The 20,708-nt window shown below is 44.8% G+C and overlaps 1 protein-coding gene across 1 annotated transcript in view; it reads right to left on the bottom strand.

Moving 5' to 3' along the window:
- The window catches only part of LOC149432939 (class I histocompatibility antigen, F10 alpha chain-like), a 55,491-nt gene extending 40,850 nt beyond the window's left edge, over positions 1–14,641 (bottom strand). Inside the window, exon 1 of the mRNA XM_089664789.1 lies at positions 14,505–14,641. Within this exon, the coding sequence (XP_089520915.1) occupies positions 14,505–14,553 (49 nt within the window). The 5' untranslated portion in view covers positions 14,554–14,641. The remainder of the gene's footprint in view (positions 1–14,504) is intronic.
- Between the last annotated feature and the right edge of the window lie 6,067 nt (positions 14,642–20,708).

Below are 20,708 nucleotides of genomic sequence, written 5' to 3'. Positions count from 1 at the left end.
TGTAAGCCTGTAATTCTTAGGAATAACTCACTGAAATCTGTCCGAACAAGAGTCTAGTAAACATCCCGGGTATGATAAAATTTGAAACACAAAATCATAAATTATAATATAATAATCATAAAAAATAATACATTTAATTCAATAATGTAATCAAACCAAAAACACTGAAATTTGAAATATAGCGCCAAGTTCGCACATCGCTGAGCAAAGTCGCAGAATCGTTTTCAGTGTCTGATGACGAATTTCCCCCACGAATCATTATCACTCAATTCTGCAAGTCGTTCTGATTTACTATCGCTGTTCTCTAGACGGTCTAAAACCGATTTTGACGTAAAGGGACGCTTTTTGGACGCCATGGACGTTTCTCAGTTTCCAGGCAGAAAGAACAGTAAAAATGCAGGCAGGGCGCCGGACAAAGCACTCGGGACAAAATGTATGTGAAATGGTTTGATACAGGAAAGTTATACTATGTGATTTTAGTTTATTTAGTGAATGTCACTTTTTAATATTTTTAAATTTCCCGCCAGTTCCGTTCCCCGTACGTCCCGCCGCTCACAGGGAACGGAACCTGGAAGATGGATGCCGGCATTGGCTGGAGGAGATGGCTGGGGACACTGCAGGGGGGGCATCACGGGAGCGCAGGACAAGGTAAGTGATACAGGGATCCCGGAGCAACGCTGCAGAGTATTCCTGAGTGTAATCCTAATTAAAAGGTATGCGCTAATAACAAACTTATACAAAGGTGTATATCATCATCCAAAAACATTTAGTGTTTAAAATAAATAATTATAGTGTCCAAACATAAATTCGTGTCCAAAAAATATATATATATATATATCTTCAGTGACTTGAACCAATTGTGAAAAATCCACCACCAAAGGAGATTAAATGAACTCACCAGAGCTAATGGCTGGTCAGATTATAAACCAGCAACAGCATGCATAACTCACCCCCTCCAGAGAGGAGACTCTTTAGCCCCTCGCCCTCCAGAGGATTTACCCCCCTTCCTGACCAGGCCATTTTTTGTGATACGGCGCTGCATTACTTTAACTGACTTTAATGATCATATATTAAATCAATATCAGGGTGGATAAAAATCAATGATTTTTTTTAAAAAATCAAAAAAAAATCTGATTTTTTTTATTTAAATCGGATTTTTTTTTATTTAAATCGGATTTTTTTTTATTTAAATCAGATTTTTTTAAATAAAATACTTTTTGAGGAAAATATATTACCATCCAAAGGTTATTCCATCATGAAATAAAGATTTGTTTTTTAATTATGTAGAAGAAGGCTGTATATGTTTAATTTTTTTGGTAAATAAATTCCATGAATCCATTCACAATGTCATGCTCTTCCAGAGGTCTTTGTAAGATTATTGGGCAGTTTCTCTGCCTACAAGATATTATCACAGATGTTGGTTTACTTTTGCAGTTCTCAAAACTGAATTGGACTCAGCGGAGATCACATGCCTCTTCTTCACAGCAAAAATGTTATAACATGAACAGAGTTAAGAAAAAGACCTTCATCCTAACTTCTACAAACCTATGAATACAGAATCAGCCCCTTCACTGCTAAGTTTCAAGAAGTTCAGTGAATAGAATAGAAACAATATTTTTCTGATTGTTTGGAGTGGAATAGATCTGCACAAGAAGAAAGTGAAACTAAGTGTGAGGAGGAGGAAGGGGCTGACAGTCTAAGTTTCTTCAAATATATAGATTTTGTTTAGCCAAATTAGTTACCAAACATGGATGTTTAAGCAAATCACATATGCTGGAATGTTTCTGTTTCAGTTGAATAAATCTATTTAAATTGTTATTATTAAGGTAATGATTATTTTTCTCCTTCCTAAGTACAACAGAAAAGTTGTCCAAATACACTGTTCAACAAATTTTTATTTTTTGCCAGTTTTGGAAACAAAAGGATCCATTTCTTAATGAATTTCACATTCTGAGTTCAAATATAACAATGAAATTTGTCAATTGGCTCTAGTTTTTCTGTAAACGGAAAGTTTTCTACTATAGGCGTAATGACTACATAATGCACAATAATTATATAGATAGATGTCTTTCCACAAATATAAAGCAAGTGATATTGACTACATAACAAAGCCTAAATGGCATAATATATTGCATAGGATTACCAAGAAAAATTATAGCCATAAGCTAAGTTGAATCATTTTAATACTTAGGATTCTCACTAGTTTTGTCTTCAGTTTGTGTCGGTTTTGCTTCTCTTGGCTTTTCTCTTGTATTCGAGGAAAGGGCTATCTCTTACAACTGCACGTGACTACACGCTTCAGGTTCTTCCTCACTTGACTCAACCACGAAGGATTCTGGTGCTTTAGGAATTGGTAGCCCCTCTCCATGAGGAACTGGACGTATTGCCGATGGAATATTTGGATAGTGCACAGATAACTTTTTCTTTTTATTTAGCCCTTTTACAATTGGAGGCACCATACAAAAGTAACAATTACTAACATGATCTGTTGGCTCTCTCCAAATCATTGGCACAGCGAAAGGCATAGATGCCTTTTTTCCATTCAACCATTGCTCCAGTGCCGTCCCACAAGAATTGCAGCATATATGTGGTGCCCAGCTCTTGTCCTGGTCTCCTATCTTGCAGCCAAAATACAAGTTGTAGGCTTTCTTAATCATTCCTGTTATCCTCCTTATTTGTGAGATAAAAGTTATTTCACCGCAGATATAGCAGAAATTATCTGCTTTATTCACACAAGTTCGAGGCATTACTGAGTAGCCTATATAAGCATAAAACGAAATGTAAAGACGAACTACAATCAGCTACAGATACTGCAGCTTTTATGCAGTGAAGTGATGCAATTAAAGGCTAATATTGCATCATCTCAGTATACATGCAATTTTCTATTGGTCACTAATATCAATTGCGCAATATGCAGCTGAAGTTGCATCATAATTTTGAATGGCTTACGTCATTAGATGGGTGAATATATCATGGAAACTAGAGCCAATCCACATTTTTTAGGGTCATTTTCGTTTTCAGCACCCCAAAATTATGTAAGATTAGCTAATTTTATGCCCAAAACTTTTTAGCTGTTGAACAGTGATATGAATGATTAACCTATTAAACTGGGGATAAAAAAACTAATATGAAAAGTTATTCTAAAAATCTTCATCTACTTGTATATTAAAGTTATACCGGCAAGAATTAGTCTTTATGTAGAAAACTAGGATTTACATCAAGCCTTACTGACTAGTGATTTAAATCAAATCCACCCTGATCAATATCCACGCAAATACTCAAACCGAATTATGTACAAAGCAGCAAACACACCAAGAGGATATCCTCTCTAAATCACAAATACAAATAAACCTCTAGTGTTGCGCTAAATAAAAAACAAAAATGAAATAATACAGAAATAGTGTACAATTATTACATAACCAATGATAAACAGGGAAAAAACTGCTCAATGGTGAACCAATGCCAGAAGTTGTGGTGTGAATAGGGCTGACATATGTGTAACAGTCCCTAGAGGGTCTATAGAACAGTCCCCGTGTTTTGTGATGAATAGCCAAAAATCTTCATTCCAATATAACCACCAATGTGAGTCCTGCACCACCGTGATGACAAATTGGGGGCTTACCAGATCCTGTCACACCTTAACTATAGGGGGGTCAACAAACGCCTGTTCTGAATACTTCCATCCAGACTCATATAACTCAAGTCAGACCACATGTATCATCAAAGACTCCTCAGACCGTCCCGATCTCGTAGGGTTGACATGAACTCATGTAAAAATAAAAAGGTGCCTCTCATAGTGCAAATAACTTAAAAAACATTTATTGAACAAAAGAACCGCACTTACAACCATCATGAACTTTATAGCAATCATTAAATCCTCAAACAACAAGGAACTGTAAAAATGGTAATTCTTACGCGATGACGTCACAAGGGAGGTTCTGCCCGACGCGTTTCTAAAAACAAATCTAAATATTTTTGGGCATTGGCATATCAGGTGGATAAGGTCACTTGGGGGAAGCCCACAATTAGAGCAATTAGGGGAGTCCTGTATACCTATCCTGTGGAGGAATTCCAGGGGATTGATAAGCCATGTGGACTATTACAAATCCTGACATGGACTATTTCTCTGTAGAGACGAGGAGCTCCAACTATTCCATCTATGCAGAGTTCAGTTCTATGACACTGTGCCGTGTTCTCTGTATACTTGTACCTAGTTGGCGATTCCTTGTGTCTTACTCAGTCCTCTGTCTTATCAAATGTCTGTAACTCTTTTTTCTTTTCTACTAAAACAATAAAAATGATGGAAAGTAAAAGTTGTTGCAATCTGTGACTAGCAAACAAAGAAACGCTAGTTTGGACCCATAAAACTTCCTCCATTATTCCCCCAGGTCTGACCCCCACCGGGCTCTAGAGAGTGATAGAAGAGAACCCAACAAAAGGTGTGATGGATTGAGGTATTGGGAGGACATTACCAGACCCTTCATACAGTCAGACCGAAGCGGGCCGTCCAACACCCCGAGATCCACAAATGTCAGATATCGAGAGATGCATTACACCTGAAGTGCACGGAACCATTACAGGCACCGCAAAAAGGTCTGATTAACCCCTTCCCTACCGGGCACTTGTACCCCCTTCCTTACCAGGCCAATTTTCAGCTTTCAGCGCTGTTGCACTTTGAATGACAATTGCGCGGTCATGCAACATTATACCCATATGAAATTTTTATTATTTTTTTCTCACAAATAGAGCTTTCTTTTGGTTGTATTTAAACACCACTGGGTGTTTTACTTTTTGTGCTATAAACAAAAAAAGAGCAAAACTTTCTGAAAAAAAATGTTTCTTTGTTTCTGTTATAAAATTTTGCAAACAGGTAATTTTTCTCCTTCACTGATATGAGTTGATGAGGCTGCACTGACAGGCAGCACTGATGGGTATTGATAGGCTGCACTAATGAGGTAGCACAGATAGGTGGCACTAATGATGGGTACTGATAGTCGGCACTGATAGGTGGCACTGATTGGTGGCACCGCTGGGCTGCACTGATGGGCACTGGTGGGATCAGGTGGGTGGCACTTCTGGGAACAGGTGGGAGGAAATGGTGGATGACACTCCTGGGCACCGATCATCAGGGCACTGATCATCAGTCCCCTGATGATCGGTGCCGATCCCTGCTGACAACTGCCGGTTCTCTGACAGCGTGAGGAAAGTGCAGCCAAGAACTGGCAATTGCATTTCCCGGTGATCAGCGTGTCATTGGACACGGCTGATCACGTGGTAAAAGGCCGCTGTGATTGACATTTTACCACATCACGTGATCAGCTGTGTGCATAGGACACAGCAATCACGGAGATCGCCGGATGCGCGCCCCCTAGGGCGCGCAGGAGAGCGCATTCTGGGAGGACGTCATATGACGCCCTCCCAGAACTGGCCGGCCCCAGTGCAGCCGTCATTCGGCTATCTGCGGTCGGTAACTAGTTAATCAGCAAGAAGTCAGATTGCCGTCCTAATGGATTTCAGACATTTCCCAATATGGCTGTGAAAAGGTGGAGAACCCCAACATTCTCCCGGAGTGAAACCCTGAAATTTGGTTAATTCTGTAAGGAAGACATTAGTCAAAATGGTGGCAAACCTTCCATTAAAGAGGATCTTCACTCTCCAATCAACATTGATTATTTTTCATCCTTATGCTGCCAGCATTAGTAAATAGATAGGAAGGTATAACTTTTTTTTTTTAATTTCTTCAGTTACTTCCTGGTTTCCATGCCTAGGCAGATGATGTCATACATCCCAGGAGTCTTCAGAAGGGGAGGAGAGGAGGAGTTTTCTCAGCTAAGCACCCTATGCATGCCTGAGCTAAGGGCAGATGGATTTCAGGAAGTATATGCTACATGAGTCATTTGCCCTTACTCAAAATGGCCACAGCCAGAAATGCCTGGGGGTATTTTTCTAAGTGATTTCTCAGTAAAATAAAGCATGGAGACATGGAGGGATGGGGGAGCTTGCTTTGAATAATAAAAATGAATGAAATAGTGTGTTTGGTTTGGGGTGCTCAGATGCAGTGCAGATCCACTATTTTATGGGGGGGGGGGTTTAATTGCCTTTAATATCACTTTAATGTTGTTGGATCGGATAACTGGACTCTAATGACACTGGCTACTTAAAGTGGAGCTCCACCCAACAGCTCCACTTGTCTGCCTCCCCCCCCCCCTTCGCTGCCATATTTAGCATTTTTTTGGGGGGAGCAGGTACCTGGTTTTGACAGGTTCCCACTCCCGACTCAGTTTACCATGCCCCCCCCCCTCCTTCCTCCACAGCCTTCTGGAACACTTTACAGATCCCAAAAGACTGCGGCCCATTCACAAAATGCAGAGCGATTTGCTCATGCGCAGTAGGAAGCCACAAGGCTTCGTTGCCAGTTTCCCTTAGTCAAGATGGCGGTGCCATCACCCAATAGATGACTGAAGAATCGGCTCAGGAGAGGACACCGCTGGATGCCTGGACAGGTAAGTGCCCGAATATGAAAAGACAGCAGTTACAGTATTTGTAGCTGCTGACTTTGAAGTATTATTTTTTTTTGGGGGGGAGGGGGGCAATCTCCTCTTTAAGGTGACCACACTTTATACCGGGGTACTGCTTTAAATTTCACGGGAGGTCCATTTGGTAACATTTTTTTCCTGCAAAGGTCCAAATAAAATTTTTCTTCTATCACTCAGGTCTTTCATGTCACAGCCCCTAATTAACAGCTTCCCAACTGCTCTATAGCAGAAATACAGCTACAGGGGTGCACAAAATCACATGTATATATACGTGATTTTGCATTTCTGTGTGGGGGGTGTGCACCCTACCCGCCATTCGCAGCCATGGCTGTCAATCACTGGGTCCCAGCCGGTGATTACTCACTGGTGCCCAGTAATTGCCGAAGATCTCCGACGGGGAGGAGAACTGTTTACTAACAGTTCTCCTCCCTGTCAGCTTGTGCACACTGCTTTGGATGGCTGTGCAAAGCTATCTAAAGCAATGTGTTTACAGTGAAGCACACACATCCCGCCCCCTAGTAAAACACACCCAGCACAAAGTTAACCCTTTGATAGCCCCAAAATAACCCCTTCCTGCCCAGTGCCATTAGTACAGTAAGCAAAAGAGTTCTCTCTCCTGTCAGCTCCTGCACACTGCTTTGCTTGGCTGTGCATAGTACAGCCATGCAAAGCAGTGTGCTTACAGTGAAGCACAAACACACTGGCACACAGTAAAACACACACAGCACACAGTTAACCCTTTGATCGCCCCTCATGTTAACCCCTTTTATAGTACAGTGTCAGTACTTTTTATTAGCACTGATCACTGTATTGGTGTCACTGGGGATGTCAGTGACACCAAGTCAGTTCCCCCCCAGTGTCAGAATGTCCGTCGCAGTCCTGCTATAAGTCACTGATTGCCGCCATTACTAATTAAAAATAAAGAAAAAAAAAATCCCAATATCTATACCACCATTTGTAAACGCTATAACTTTCACGTAAACCAATTAATTTACACGTAATGGGATTTTTTTTAGCAAAGCCATGGAGCAGAATACAATTTGGTCTAAATTTATGACGAAATTAGATTTTTTAATTTTTTTTTACTGGACATGTTTAATAGCAAAAAGTCAAAAATATTGTTTTTTTCTCAAAACTGTCGGTCTTTTTTTTATAGCATAAAAAACCGCACAAGCGATCAGATACCACCGAAAGAAAGCTCAATTTATAGGGAAAAAAGGAGGTAAATTTCATTTGGGTGCAGCGTTGCATGACCGCGCAATTGTCAGGTAAAGTAACACAGTGCTGTAATGCAAACAATGTCCTGGTCAGGAGGGGGGGGAGGGGGGGGGGAATCCTCAGGAGGGCGAGTGGATAAAGAGTAATGTATAAAAACCAAAATATGGAAAAACACGGAATCATCGGGTTCAGATTACATAAAGTATAACTAAAGGCAAAACGTTTGTGTTACAAGCCGCTCACACCAAACCCGACTCTGAAATCGTACAACTTACAGTGAAGTCGGATGACAAGCTGATTTCAGGTGCGATTTGTAAGACATGACACAGATCTCTATACAAATCGCACCAAAAGCAGCGCATGGACTACTCCAGGAATCGGGGCGGCTCCGCTCTAATTGCGGACAATGGGGTGCGACTTGGCATGCGATTCACAAGTCACACGGCATACAAATCACATGGCAATTCACATCCAATGTGACCGGGGACTTAGTGTTGGACAGAGTGGAGATGGATTAGAACCCCGCTCAGGTGTTTGTTGCTGTCTGTGGCCCCGATAGGGAGACCCCCCTCTCTATTTGTCCTGTTTACCATCATCATTGAAAGTGAAAGAAATTCCCACATTTTGGGTTGTCCCCAGAACAGTAATAGAGGGGAAATCTTCCGATGGGGGCACTAGTCCTCGTGACCTGGGGGGCCCCAAGGTATTCCCTTTATTGTAGGGATTTCCTCTCACTTCCTGTTTTGGCTATGGGACAGGAAGTGAAGGGAAATCTCCCCAATGGCAATGCTGTGTTTTTTATTGGTGGAAGAAGGGAATTTATATGTCTGATTTTTGACTATTTTCATTCAATATTTGACATTTATAGATATTTTGTATTTCCTTCATTGGACTTCGTTGTGTTTGATACGCCGCGTGTGTCCTGTGGGATCAGCTTCCCTTCACTGTATCCCAGTCACCTTTCTTCTTCTGTATTAATACACATGCAGCAGGGAGCGCGCTGACTGAGTGAGTTGGCAGATTTCTGCGGTACATCTCCCCCCTTATTGCTATCATCTCCCTACTACTGCTCTCATAACCCCCCCAAAATGCCTCTTCTACTCCTCCTTCTCATTTTCCTCTCCTCCGTTCCCAAAATCCATTCACTATATCCCTCTGCTCCTCCTAAATAATTGTAAATTGTGTCCTCACTGCTTCCTTCGCCCCTCTATGGCACCCACCACCTCCTCCTATTACTCCACTCTCCCACTGACCCGAACACCTCCACTAGTAGTTTCTCACGCTCCTGCACATCCCGCTCCCATGCCACCTTTCTCACCCTTCTCCTCCTCCTAGCCGCGGGGGACATCTCCCCAAATCCTGGCCCTCCACCTCCCTCACCCGCACAACACCCTCCCGCCTCCACGTCCTACCGCAACCCCCACAACTTAGTATCTGTCCCCCTGCTCCCTAAAATCTTCCCCCCATTTTCATGTGCACTCCTGAACGCCCGATCGGTGTGCAACAAGCTTACCGCCATCCACGACCTCTTTGTTTCCCGCTCCCTCAACCTCCTAGCGATTACAGAAACCTGGATCCAGCCCACTGATTCTACCTCCCCTGCTGCACTCTCCTACGGAGGTCTCACCTGGACCCACTCACCCAGGCCCAACGGTCGTAAAGGTGGTGGGGTTGGTCTGCTCCTGTCATCGCAGAGCACCTTCCGAGTCCTCCCAAACCCCCCCTCCCTATCCTTCTCCTCCTTCGAGGCCCACTGCGTCCGACTATTCTCCCCAACCTCCCTGAAGATTGCTGTGATATACCGGCCTCCTGGATCCATACCCCGCTTCCTGGATGACTTTTCCTCCTGGCTACCCTTCTTCCTCTCCTCTGAGCTACCCACCATCATTCTTGGGGATTTCAACATCCCTGTCAACCTTGACAACCCAGACACATCCCATCTCCTCCACTTAACCTCCTCCTTTGCACTTGCGCAGTGCATACAATCCACCACCCACTCCGACGGAAATATCCTTGATCTTGTCTTCTCCAACCACTGCGCTCCCCACAACCTCACTAACACCCCCTTCCCTCTCTCTGACCACAACCTGATTACCTTCTCTATCTCCTCGTCCTCCAAAGCCTACCCCTCCAAATGTCACACTACCAGCCGTAACCTCCGCAACCTTAACCCTGCCCCCCTCCACTCTGCAGCTGATCAACTTCATGACAGCATCCTCCCCTTGTCCTGCCCCGACTTGGCTATGACTGCCTACAACAATGCGCTGTCAGCAGCCCTTGACTCACTAGCGCCTTTAACCACACGCAACATCAGACCCCGACCGCTCCAGCCCTGGCAGACTGATCACACCAAAACCCTCAAACGACACAGTCGTGCCCTGGAGCGACTATGGCGCAAAACAAAATCCCAACAAGCCTTCACCCGCTACAAATCTGCCATCCGCACCTACACCTCCTCCCTCCACGCAGCCAAACAAGCCTACTTCCTGACCCTCATCAAGGCCCTCTCCTCCAATCCTCGCCGACTCTTCTCCACCTTCAACTCTCTACTCTCTCCACCCCCACCTCCACCTAGCACCTCACTCACCGCCCTTGAGATTGCCAATCACTTCAAAAACAAGATTGACACAATTCGCAAGGACATCGCCGCAACTCACACGCCCTCTCAACCCGTCCCCTCTCACACAGCTACCCCCTCATCCCCCCTCCCCCTCACCCGCAGGGACTTCGTCACTCCTCAAACTCCCTCCAACCCCGTTCCCCCTCACTCAGCTACCCCCTCATCACCCCTCTCCCACGGCCCCACCACTGCTCTGACCTCCACTTCCACCCCACCCTACATTCCTCATACTGAAGCTCCCCCAACACTCCACACCTTTGACCTTACTACCATCGAGGAAGTCTCCAAGATCCTCTCTGATGCCCGCCTCACCACCTGCCCCCTCGACCCTATCCCCTCACAATTCCTACGACCTCCCTCCCCCTCCATCCTACGCTCCCTCACCCACATCTTTAATCTCTCCCTCTCCTCCGGCACTTTCCCCTCCCCTCTGAAACATGCACACATCACCCCCATACTTAAAAAGCCCTCCCTGGACCCCAATGACCCGAACAACCTCAGACCCATCTCCCTGCTCCCACTTACATCTAAACTCCTCGAGCGCCTCGTCTACACCCGCCTATGCTCTCACCTCAACGACAACAACCTCCTCGATCCCCTACAGTCGGGCTTCCGTCCCCTACACTCCACCGAAACCGCCTTACTCAAACTCTCCAACGACCTTCTAACCGCCAAAGCTAATGGCCACTATTCAGTGCTCCTACTCCTTGACCTCTCTGTGGCCTTCGACACAGTTGACCACCCCCTCCTCCTCAAAATACTACACTCCCTCGGCCTCAGAGGTTCTGCTCTCTCCTGGCTCTCATCCTACCTGTCACAACGCTCTTTCAGCGTTACCTATAATGCTACCACCTCCCCCTCACTCCCCCTCTCTGTTGGGGTCCCTCAAGGCTCTGTCCTTGGGCCCCTTCTCTTCTCCATCTACACCTCCTCCCTTGGCCAACTCATACACTCTGACGGCTTCAACTACCACCTCTATGCCGACGACACACAAATCTATCTCTCAACCCCCCACCTCACCCCCTCGGTCTCAGCCCGAATCACACACCTACTGAGCGACATATCAGATTGGATGTCGCTCCACTTCCTTAAACTGAATCTCTCCAAAACCGAGCTTCTTGTCTTCCCCCCAGCCCGAACCCCACCCCCCATTGACTTCTCCATTACATCCAACAACGCCAATATCAAACCCGCCCCGCAGGCCAGAGTACTTGGTGTCATTCTGGACTCCAACCTATCCTTCCAGCCCCAAGTCCAATCTTTAACAAACTCGTGCAGACTCCACCTCCGCAACATCGCCAAAATCCGCACGTTCCTAACCCCAGAAACCACTAAACAGCTCATCCACTCCCTCATCATATCACGACTCGACTACTGCAACTCCCTCCTCACTGGCCTGCCTCACCACAGGCTATCCCTGCTTCAGTCCTTCCTGAATACGGCTGCCAGACTCATTCACCTTTCCAACCGCTCCATCTCCACCACCCCCCTCTGCCAATCCCTCCACTGGCTTCCGATTGCGCAACGGATCAAATTTAAAATCCTAACACTGACGTACAAAGCCGTCCACCATACTGCCCCGAACTACATCACCGACCTAATATCCAAGTACCGCCCAACACGCACACTCCGCTCCTCACAAGACCTCCTTCTCTCTAGTTCCCTGGTCTCCTCCTCCCATGCCCGCCTCCAGGACTTCTCCAGGGTGTCACCCATCCTCTGGAACTCCCTGCCCCAACCCATCAGATTATCACCTACTCTCCTCTCCTTTAGGTGCACCCTGAAAACCCATCTCTTCAGGGAAGCCTACCCCACCCCCTGCTAACCTGCCGACCTCCTCCACTCTTCCTACCACTCCATCCCCCACAGCTATCTCCTCCTGTACCACTATCCCCTCCCTCCTAGATTGTAAGCTCCAAGGAGCAGGGCCCTCAATCCCCTCATGTTTTGCATTGTATTGGTATTGTTCTGTCACATGTTCTGTCCCCCTTTGTAATGTACAGCGCTGAGCGAACTATTGGCGCTTGATAAATACTGTATAATAATAATAAGAGTCGCTTCACACTATGGAAACGCAGTCCAGATGCGTTTCTGCATGCGCGGTTTGGATGCATTTTTATGCATCCTGGTGCATTTTATATGTTTTTTGACGCGTTACGGTGCGTTTTTGATGTGTTCCAGTTCATTTTTCCCCCTCTCTTTTTCATCAATTTAAATATGGACATGTGCGTTCCGGTGCATTTTTGATGCATTTTACCACGTTACAGTACAGTTCTGTGCAGGAAAAATGCCGCGTGTTCTACTTTTTTTCTGCATCCGGAACGCACTGGAGCTGCAAGCACTGATGTGAACTATGACACTGACAACCATATCACCTACTTTCTGTGCATTTTGGATGCAGAAAAAAAGCAGCTGAGCTCGAGTTCACACTGATGTGGTGCCGGATTCACTCCGGTTTCTGTGAGATTTCCACACCGCATCTTGATTGCACCCCGTTCATGCAAACGACTGCGGGTGTGAATGTTAAGTTAACACCCCGAAATCGTATCGCAGAACGCAGTGTGATGTGCAGAATCGGATCACATGGGTGAGAATATCCTGCAATCCGATACTAGTGCCGACAAAACAAGGGTCCTGAACTATTTTGGTGCCGATGCGGTGCGATCTGAGCCATAAAAAATGTACGGCTGAAACTGCACCGCAGAGACCACATGTGGTTTGCACAGGAATGCGGTGTGGTTCCTCTGCGGATCCCATGTGATGTGTCGCACTGCATCAGTGTGAACCCGGCAGAAACGCATGGAGTGTGAACCCGGTAGAAACGCACGGAGTGTGAACCCGGCAGAAACGCGTGTAGTGGGAACCCGGCAGAAACGCGTGTAGTGGGAACCCGGCAGAAACGCATGGAGTGTGAACCCGGCAGAAACGCATGGAGTGTGAAGCCGGCAGAAACGCGTGGAGTGTGAACCCGGTAGAAACGCACGGAGTGTGAAGCCGGCAGAAACGCGTGTAGTGGGAACCCGGCAGAAACGCGTGTAGTGGGAACCCGGCAGAAACGCATGGAGTGGGAACCCGGCAGAAACGCATGGAGTGGGAACCCGGCAGAAACGCGTGTAGTGTGAAACCGGCAGAAACGCATGGAGTGTGAACCCGGCAGAAACGCACGGAGTGGGAACTGGCCACAAACCATTTTACCTCTTTATTAGCAATAAAAACTGACAGGGGTTCTAATCCTTCCCCACTGTATCCACCCCCCTGGATATCACGTCCTGAGATAAATGCCGCACGCCGTGTTTTAGTATTGTTCTTGTTTTGTGAATTGCAAACAAATGTTAGAAAAACGCTACGAGGTATTTTATATCAAATTGTAACGCAGAAAATACGGCTTTGTGAGGATTCCGGCTGAGCGGTAGAATGCTGAGCGAGCGTGTGATATGTCTAGAGGAAAACTGCAGCATTCCTGGTACAGCATACAGCTGGTCATAGAGGGGGGGCTGTACACCCCTGTACATTTATATCTGTGTGTGACATCACCACTCCCCATATACAGGGGATATCCGTACAGGTGTGACATCACTACTCTCCATATACATAGGAAATCTGTACAGGTGTGACATCACCACTCCCCATATACAGGATATCTGTACAGGTGTGACATCACCACTCTCCATATACAGGAGATATCTGTACAGGTGTGACATCACCACTCCCCATATACAGGAGATATCTGTACAGGTGTGACATCACCACTCTCCATATACAGGAGATATCCGTACAGGTGTGACATCACCGCTCCCCATATACAGGAGATATCCGTACAGGTGTGACATCACCGCTCCCCATATACAGGAGATATCCGTACAGGTGTGACATCACCGCTCCCCATATACAGGAGATATCCGTACAGGTGTGACATCACCACTCCCCATATACAGGAGATATCCGTACAGGTGTGACATCACCACTCCCCATATACAGGAGATATCCGTACAGGTGTGACATCACCGCTCTCCATATACAGGAGATATCCGTACAGGTGTGACATCACTAATATATAACATTGTCTCTCCTAATATCAGGAAATATATGACATCATATTTATAAGTAACAGCCCCTCCCCCCAGACTCACCTCCATACACCCCGGAGACCCCGATAATAATCAGGATGGGGGGGATCATCTTCTTCCGCCTCACAGAGACCCCAAACCTCAGCTCCGTCCACCGTACACAGCCCAGGGAGAGTCACACGGTGAGTCAGGACTGTGTACAGGAGGGCGGAACTGTGTGCTGATTGGATGATTTTGGCTCTCTGTCCAATAGGAAAATGAACTCAGAGCTGATCACCAGTTGCCGGGTAGAGGGAGTGTGCTCAGGATGGCTCAATGCAATGTATAGAAGAGGAAAGTGAAAGAGAAATGTGATGTACACAAATGTCCAATCTCCTCCCACCAGAGGACCCACCGCCCCGCCCACTGACACTGCAATGTGATGTACACAAATGTCCAATATAAGAAAATAATAAGAACATCGACAATGGAATGGGCAAAAAACAACAACATAGGTATCAGTATGATCCATGGGGATGAAGGAAGATGAATCCAAACATAGATACAAGGGGGGCATCCTCAGACAGGCGATATTCAACAGTAATGAGATAATTCCATAAAACCAAGAGAATACACCCAGACAGAGAGGAAAGAGAAAAGGAGAGAGGAGAAAAAAAGGGGGGAGGGGGGAGACACCAGATGTAAAGATATTGAAGGAAGAGAGGAAAGAAAAGGAAGAAGGTCGGGAGACGGGCACAGCAACAGGTGGAGACAAAGTGATCATGAAAAAGGTGGATTTGTAAATGGTCCGGCCATACGGCCTTCTAGAAGTTCTTTGTTTAATTTTTCCCTAACTATATGTGGAAATTGTGAAACGGACTTCAAATTGTTAACTAAAATACAACCTGATCCAGAAAATACAGGAACTGGAAACCGTTTGTAAAGCCTTCAGTTAAAGACTTGACTGTCTCCTTGTTTGGATATTGTGATGGAGGGTAAGCGGGACAGAACACACAAGGCAGATGGCAAACACTTAAAGCTTTATTAAAACAGACAACAGTCACTGAATGGGGAGTAGTGCAGAGAGAGAGCCCAAAATACTTTGTAATTCAGCCCCGGAGGGCAAAGTTAAAGTCTCTACAGCACTTTGTAATCCAACAGGGAGGTAAGAGGCAGTTCATAAACAGGTCAGACAACACAGGAGAAGCATACACTCATGCAGGGCTGATGTGATAGTCCCAGATAGAGCCGGCAGCGTCTCAGACAAAGCTGGTGTGGTGGTCTCAGGCAGAGCTGATGTGGCTTCTGGGGACCCCCTTACTCCAATGGAACTCAGGCAGAGTCTGGGCCACTAGAGTCCAGCCGCAGCTGGATCCCTCAGTGGCTGCACAGCAGAATGGAACATCGGGAGAGACCAGCACTGACCTCTTAACCACTTGCCGCCCTGCCACTGCATATACACGTGTGCAGGGCGGCACTGGGGCGCAAAAGCACGTTTTAAAACGGGCTCCGCACTCCCGACGTTTTCGCCGGCAGGGGGCGCGCGCGTTCCTGCCGACCCACGGGTGACACCATTTGATCCTGGAGGGATCAATCATTCGATTTCAGCCAGTGATGTCTGGCTGAAATCAGATGATTGGTCCCTGTCCTATCCTGTCCTGTGTTGACAGTTACACAGGACAGGATATGATGTCAATCTTCTCTGCCTGGACACATTCCGCTCTAGACAGAGAAGACATACAAACAGTGAGTAAAACAGCACATACCCACAGTTAGAACACTCTAGGACACATTTAACCCCCTGATCGCCCCCCCCCCAGTTAACCCCTTCACTGCCCTGTCACCAGTGTCACTGATTAGTGAACCAATTTTTACTGATCACTGTATCAGTGTCGCTGGCGACTTCCGATAGTGTTAGCGCCCCTCCCAGATAGCGCCAGTTTGCCCGCTAGTACACCAGTAATCCCATTTAACCCCCTGATCGCCCCCCCCCCGAGTTAACCCCTTCACTGCCCTGTCACCAGTGTCACTGATCAGTGAACCGATTTTTACTGATCACTGTATCAGTGTCGCTGGCGACCTCTGATAGTGTTAGCGCCCCTCCCAGATAGCGCCAGATTGCCCGCTAATACACCAGTAATCCCATCTAACCCCTTGATCGCCCCCCCCCCCAGTTAACCCCTTCACTGCCCTGTCACCAGTGTCATTGATTACAGTGAACAGATTTTTACTGATCACTGTATTAGTGTCACTGGTGACTTCCGATAGTGTTAGCACCCCTCCCAGATAGCGCGAGTTTGCCCGCTAATGCACGGGATTTTTTTTTACCAAAAACATGTAGCAGAATACATTTTGGCTTAAATTTATGACTAACTTTGAGTTTACGATATATTTTTTATAGCTGAAGGTAGAAAATATTGGGTTTTTTTTCAAAATTTTCGTGTTTTTTTGTTTATAGCGCAAAAAATAAAAAGTGCACAGGTGATAAAATACCACCAAAAGAAAGCTCTATTTGTGTGAAAAAAAGGACGTAAATTTAGTTTGGGTACAGCATTGCATGACTGCGCAATTATCATTTGAATTAGTGCAGCGCCAAACAGCAAAAAAAGGCCTGGTCATTAAGGGGGGTAAATCCTCTGGGGCTCAAGTGGTTAATGAGACAACCCCTGCCTCAAAGTGGGCTGCTTCTGCTCTGCTGTCTCTTTAGGTATCCCCTAGTGCTCTGTAAATCCTTTGCAGTGTATTAAATGCTCCATTATCTATATATAAAACATAGCTCCCAACTATATGAGATGGGCAAGAGAGACACATTGGGGTTCATTTACTAAAACTGGAGAGTACAAAATCTGGTGCAAATCTCCAAAAAGCCAAAAACAGCCGCTGTAAAAACGTCTAGTGTGCATGAGGACTTAATGTCCAGATATCAGGCAAAATATATTTTTTTAAATTTTTGTTGAAAGTTTAACATGGTTTACAGGGAAGAAACCATTAAATGTCAACCCAGGAAGAGTCCCTTCTCCCAACCAACAATTGTCCCACCAATGGGCATGCAATTATAAACACAAGCCAATAGAACGTGAAGGCAAAGGAAATATATTAATCGCTGCACACTGTGCAAGCCCTTCCGTCACACAGATAATAGCAGCCTCAGCCTAGTTCCATCCAAGCCACACACCCCGACACCCACTGGGGTTAATCATGGATAGAACTTAACATAAATGATCAGAGTAGTGTGGGTACATATCGTTGGCATATAATCCACAGTACCAAGAAGATACATGCTAATAACCATACCATGTACCATATTATATGCACCTGCTATGAATATTATGACATCCAGGTCAAATGATAGAAAAGTTCTTCGAATGGTTTAACGGTGGTGTGCCCTAATGCAGACAGAGCAGATATTTAAAAATAATTCTTACCATCGTCCTATTTCCTCATAAGAAAGAAAAGCCCACATACTACATTAAGCCTGCACAACACAGTTTCTGCAAAATGGTGTACGGGTGAGGAAAAGATCTCTTCATTGAGAATAGTTACATAATTAGTCTGGCTGAAAAAAGACAAAAGTCCATCCAGTTCAACCATTTTAAAAAAAAGTTATAATCCTATACCCACAGTTGATCCAGCTGATGTTGAGTAAAAAAAGCTCTTCAAAAGGTCAGTCAATAATTTGTTGTGGGTGACTTACCAAAATGTTGTATTACATGAAATAAGGAAACAGAGATCAAGTGTTATTCTTCTTCGACAGTGAAATATATTTTCATTTGACTTGGCTAGGCACAGGGTTGAATTGAGTAAATGAGGAGAGGATTCATTAATCGTAAGCCCCTAGTCTGCAAATTAGCTTCCTGAAGATGCCGATGACGGTGAAACACATTGAGCCGAGGTCACATAGCCATTGATATCACTTCCAGTGGTGCAATTTCCGGCCAGTGGAATGCATGCCAATTCTCCATTGCTGGGATTCGCTGGGTGCCGGTCTTGGCAACAGAGCATGTGAGTGTTTTTTTACCTCTTTGTCTGTGATACATTTTTTTCTATTAAACTGGTTGTGCAATGATCCTGTTTATGGCCTTTTATCCCTGAGTTAATGAGTGCATATAAGGGGACATAGAGGAAGATGGAGATACAGATCCCGGAAACAGTACACAAGCGCATATAGATCTGTTTACTGCTTGGTTTAAAGGTTTGGTGAGTCTCAGGGAAAGGAGTGGGACCACTGAAGATCACTATTTGAAGAGCACTTTTTTGCAAGCAATGTTTGGAGCACATTCAAGAGTGTTGCATAGATCCCTACTGGCACCATAGCTGGTTTATTGGTTGTGGACATTTATGGACACATTGGCTTTTTTGATAGCACAATATTTGTAGATCTTTATCCGGAAAAAATATTTCTTGTTTAAAAGTTTTTTTGAAGTTGTATTTTTTGGTAGTATACACTGATACCTAGCGCTCTTTACATTTTTCAGTTTAGTCCGCAAGTGTGTTGCAAAATCTAACCTATGGACAGACTGTCAGTAGGAGGTTGGTAAACGTGTTGTGTACTCCGCGTCTGGTTGGCTAATAGTTTACCGAAGGTAATCTTACTGATTAGCTAAATTCTTAAAGTTAAAAAATGAATGAGAAAAACGAGACAATGTTGACCTTCTTCATTCTTAATGGGCTTTCGGATTACCCCCAATTACAGGTTCCTATATTTTTCCTGGTTCTTCTCATTTATCTCATATCTCTTGGTGGCAACATGTCCATTCTTCTATTGGTTTGTCTGGATCCTCAGGTCAACACTCCAATGTATTTCTTCCTTTGTAATCTGTCTGTTGTCAACATTTCTTCTACCACTGTAACAGTACACAGGATCCTTGTTATCTTTGTAACATGAGATAATGTAGTATATTTCAATGACTGCATGGCACAGGTGTATTTCTTTGGATGGTTATTTCTTTAGATGGTTATGCGGCAATGAGTTAATCCTTCTTACTATCATGAGCTACGATCGTTTTGTTGCCATTTGCAAACCATTTCATTATTCAACTGTCATGAATTGTAGCGTCTGTGCTGGTTTGGCCATATTCTGTTGGTCATTTAGTCTTCTACAAATTCTACCCGCAATGGGTATATTTTCAAGATTCTCATGCTACGTTTCCAATGAAATTAACCATTTCTTCTGTTACCTTGTAGAACTGATGAAACTTTCCTGCAGTGACACTTCTATTTTAGAGCTGTTGATGTTCACACAGGGGGGTTTACTCTCAACCTTTACCCCATTTCTCCTCACCTTCATCTCCTACTCATTCATCATTGCCACCAGAATGAGAATGAAGACTAGTACAGGGAGATCTAAAGCTTTCTACACTTGTTCCTCACACCCAACTGTTGTTACTCTTTACTATGCAAGTCTTGTTTGTCAATACTTAACCCCAATCAGCACCACTAAGTCTAGTAAATTTTGGTCTTTGCTCAACACAGCTGTGATTACCAAGCTAAATCCTTTCATTTACAGCCTGAAAAATAAAGATGTGAAGTCAGCTCTACAACGGAAACTCAAGTATTTTATGACCATTTTTTAAAGAGATTGGGCTTAAAGATTTACACTCACAGGTCACTGTATTAGGTCCACCTGTTCAATTGCTCGGTAACACAAATTGCTAATCAGCCAATCACATGGCAGCAACTCAATGAATTTAGGCATCTAGACGTGGTGAAGATGACTTGCTGAAGTTTAAAATGAGCATCAGAATAGGGAATAAAGGGGATTTAAGTTAACATTTGGCACCTTTGGTTTGGTTGTTAGTGCCAGTCGGGCTGGTCTGAGAATTTCAAAAACTACTCATCTACTGGGATTTTCACGCACAACCATCTCTAGGGTTTTTAGAGAATGGTCCAAAACAGAGAAAATATCCAGTGAGTGGCAGTTGTGTGGAGGAAAATGCCTTGTTGATGTCAGAGGAGAATGGGCAGACTGGTTGCTGCGATATTCAGATGGTAGGGTCAGAATTTGGTGAAAACAACATGAAAGCATGGATCCATCCTGCCTTGTATCAACCATTCAGGCTGGTAGTGGTGGTGTAATGGTGTGGGGGATATTTTCTTGGCACTAGCACAGTGTACCTAATAAAGTGGCTTGTAAGTGTAAATGTATTTATTAGGAAATATCATGGAGTTCACATGAAGCAGCATTACAACCGAAAAAATGTATGTTTGGGAAAACATAAGCTTTTGTAAATGCGGACAAGTTATATTTCTCAAGCCTTAAATTTATTAATAGCAAACTGTACAATGTAT

The sequence above is a fragment of the Staurois parvus genome, unplaced genomic scaffold, assembly GCF_062004578.1.
Source record: "Staurois parvus isolate SC_StPar_1 unplaced genomic scaffold, SC_StPar_1.0 ptg002043l, whole genome shotgun sequence".
NCBI classification, from domain to species: domain Eukaryota; kingdom Metazoa; phylum Chordata; class Amphibia; order Anura; family Ranidae; genus Staurois; species Staurois parvus.
Note: the sequence above shows the minus strand (reverse complement) of the source record. Positions and strands in the feature narration are given on the sequence as shown.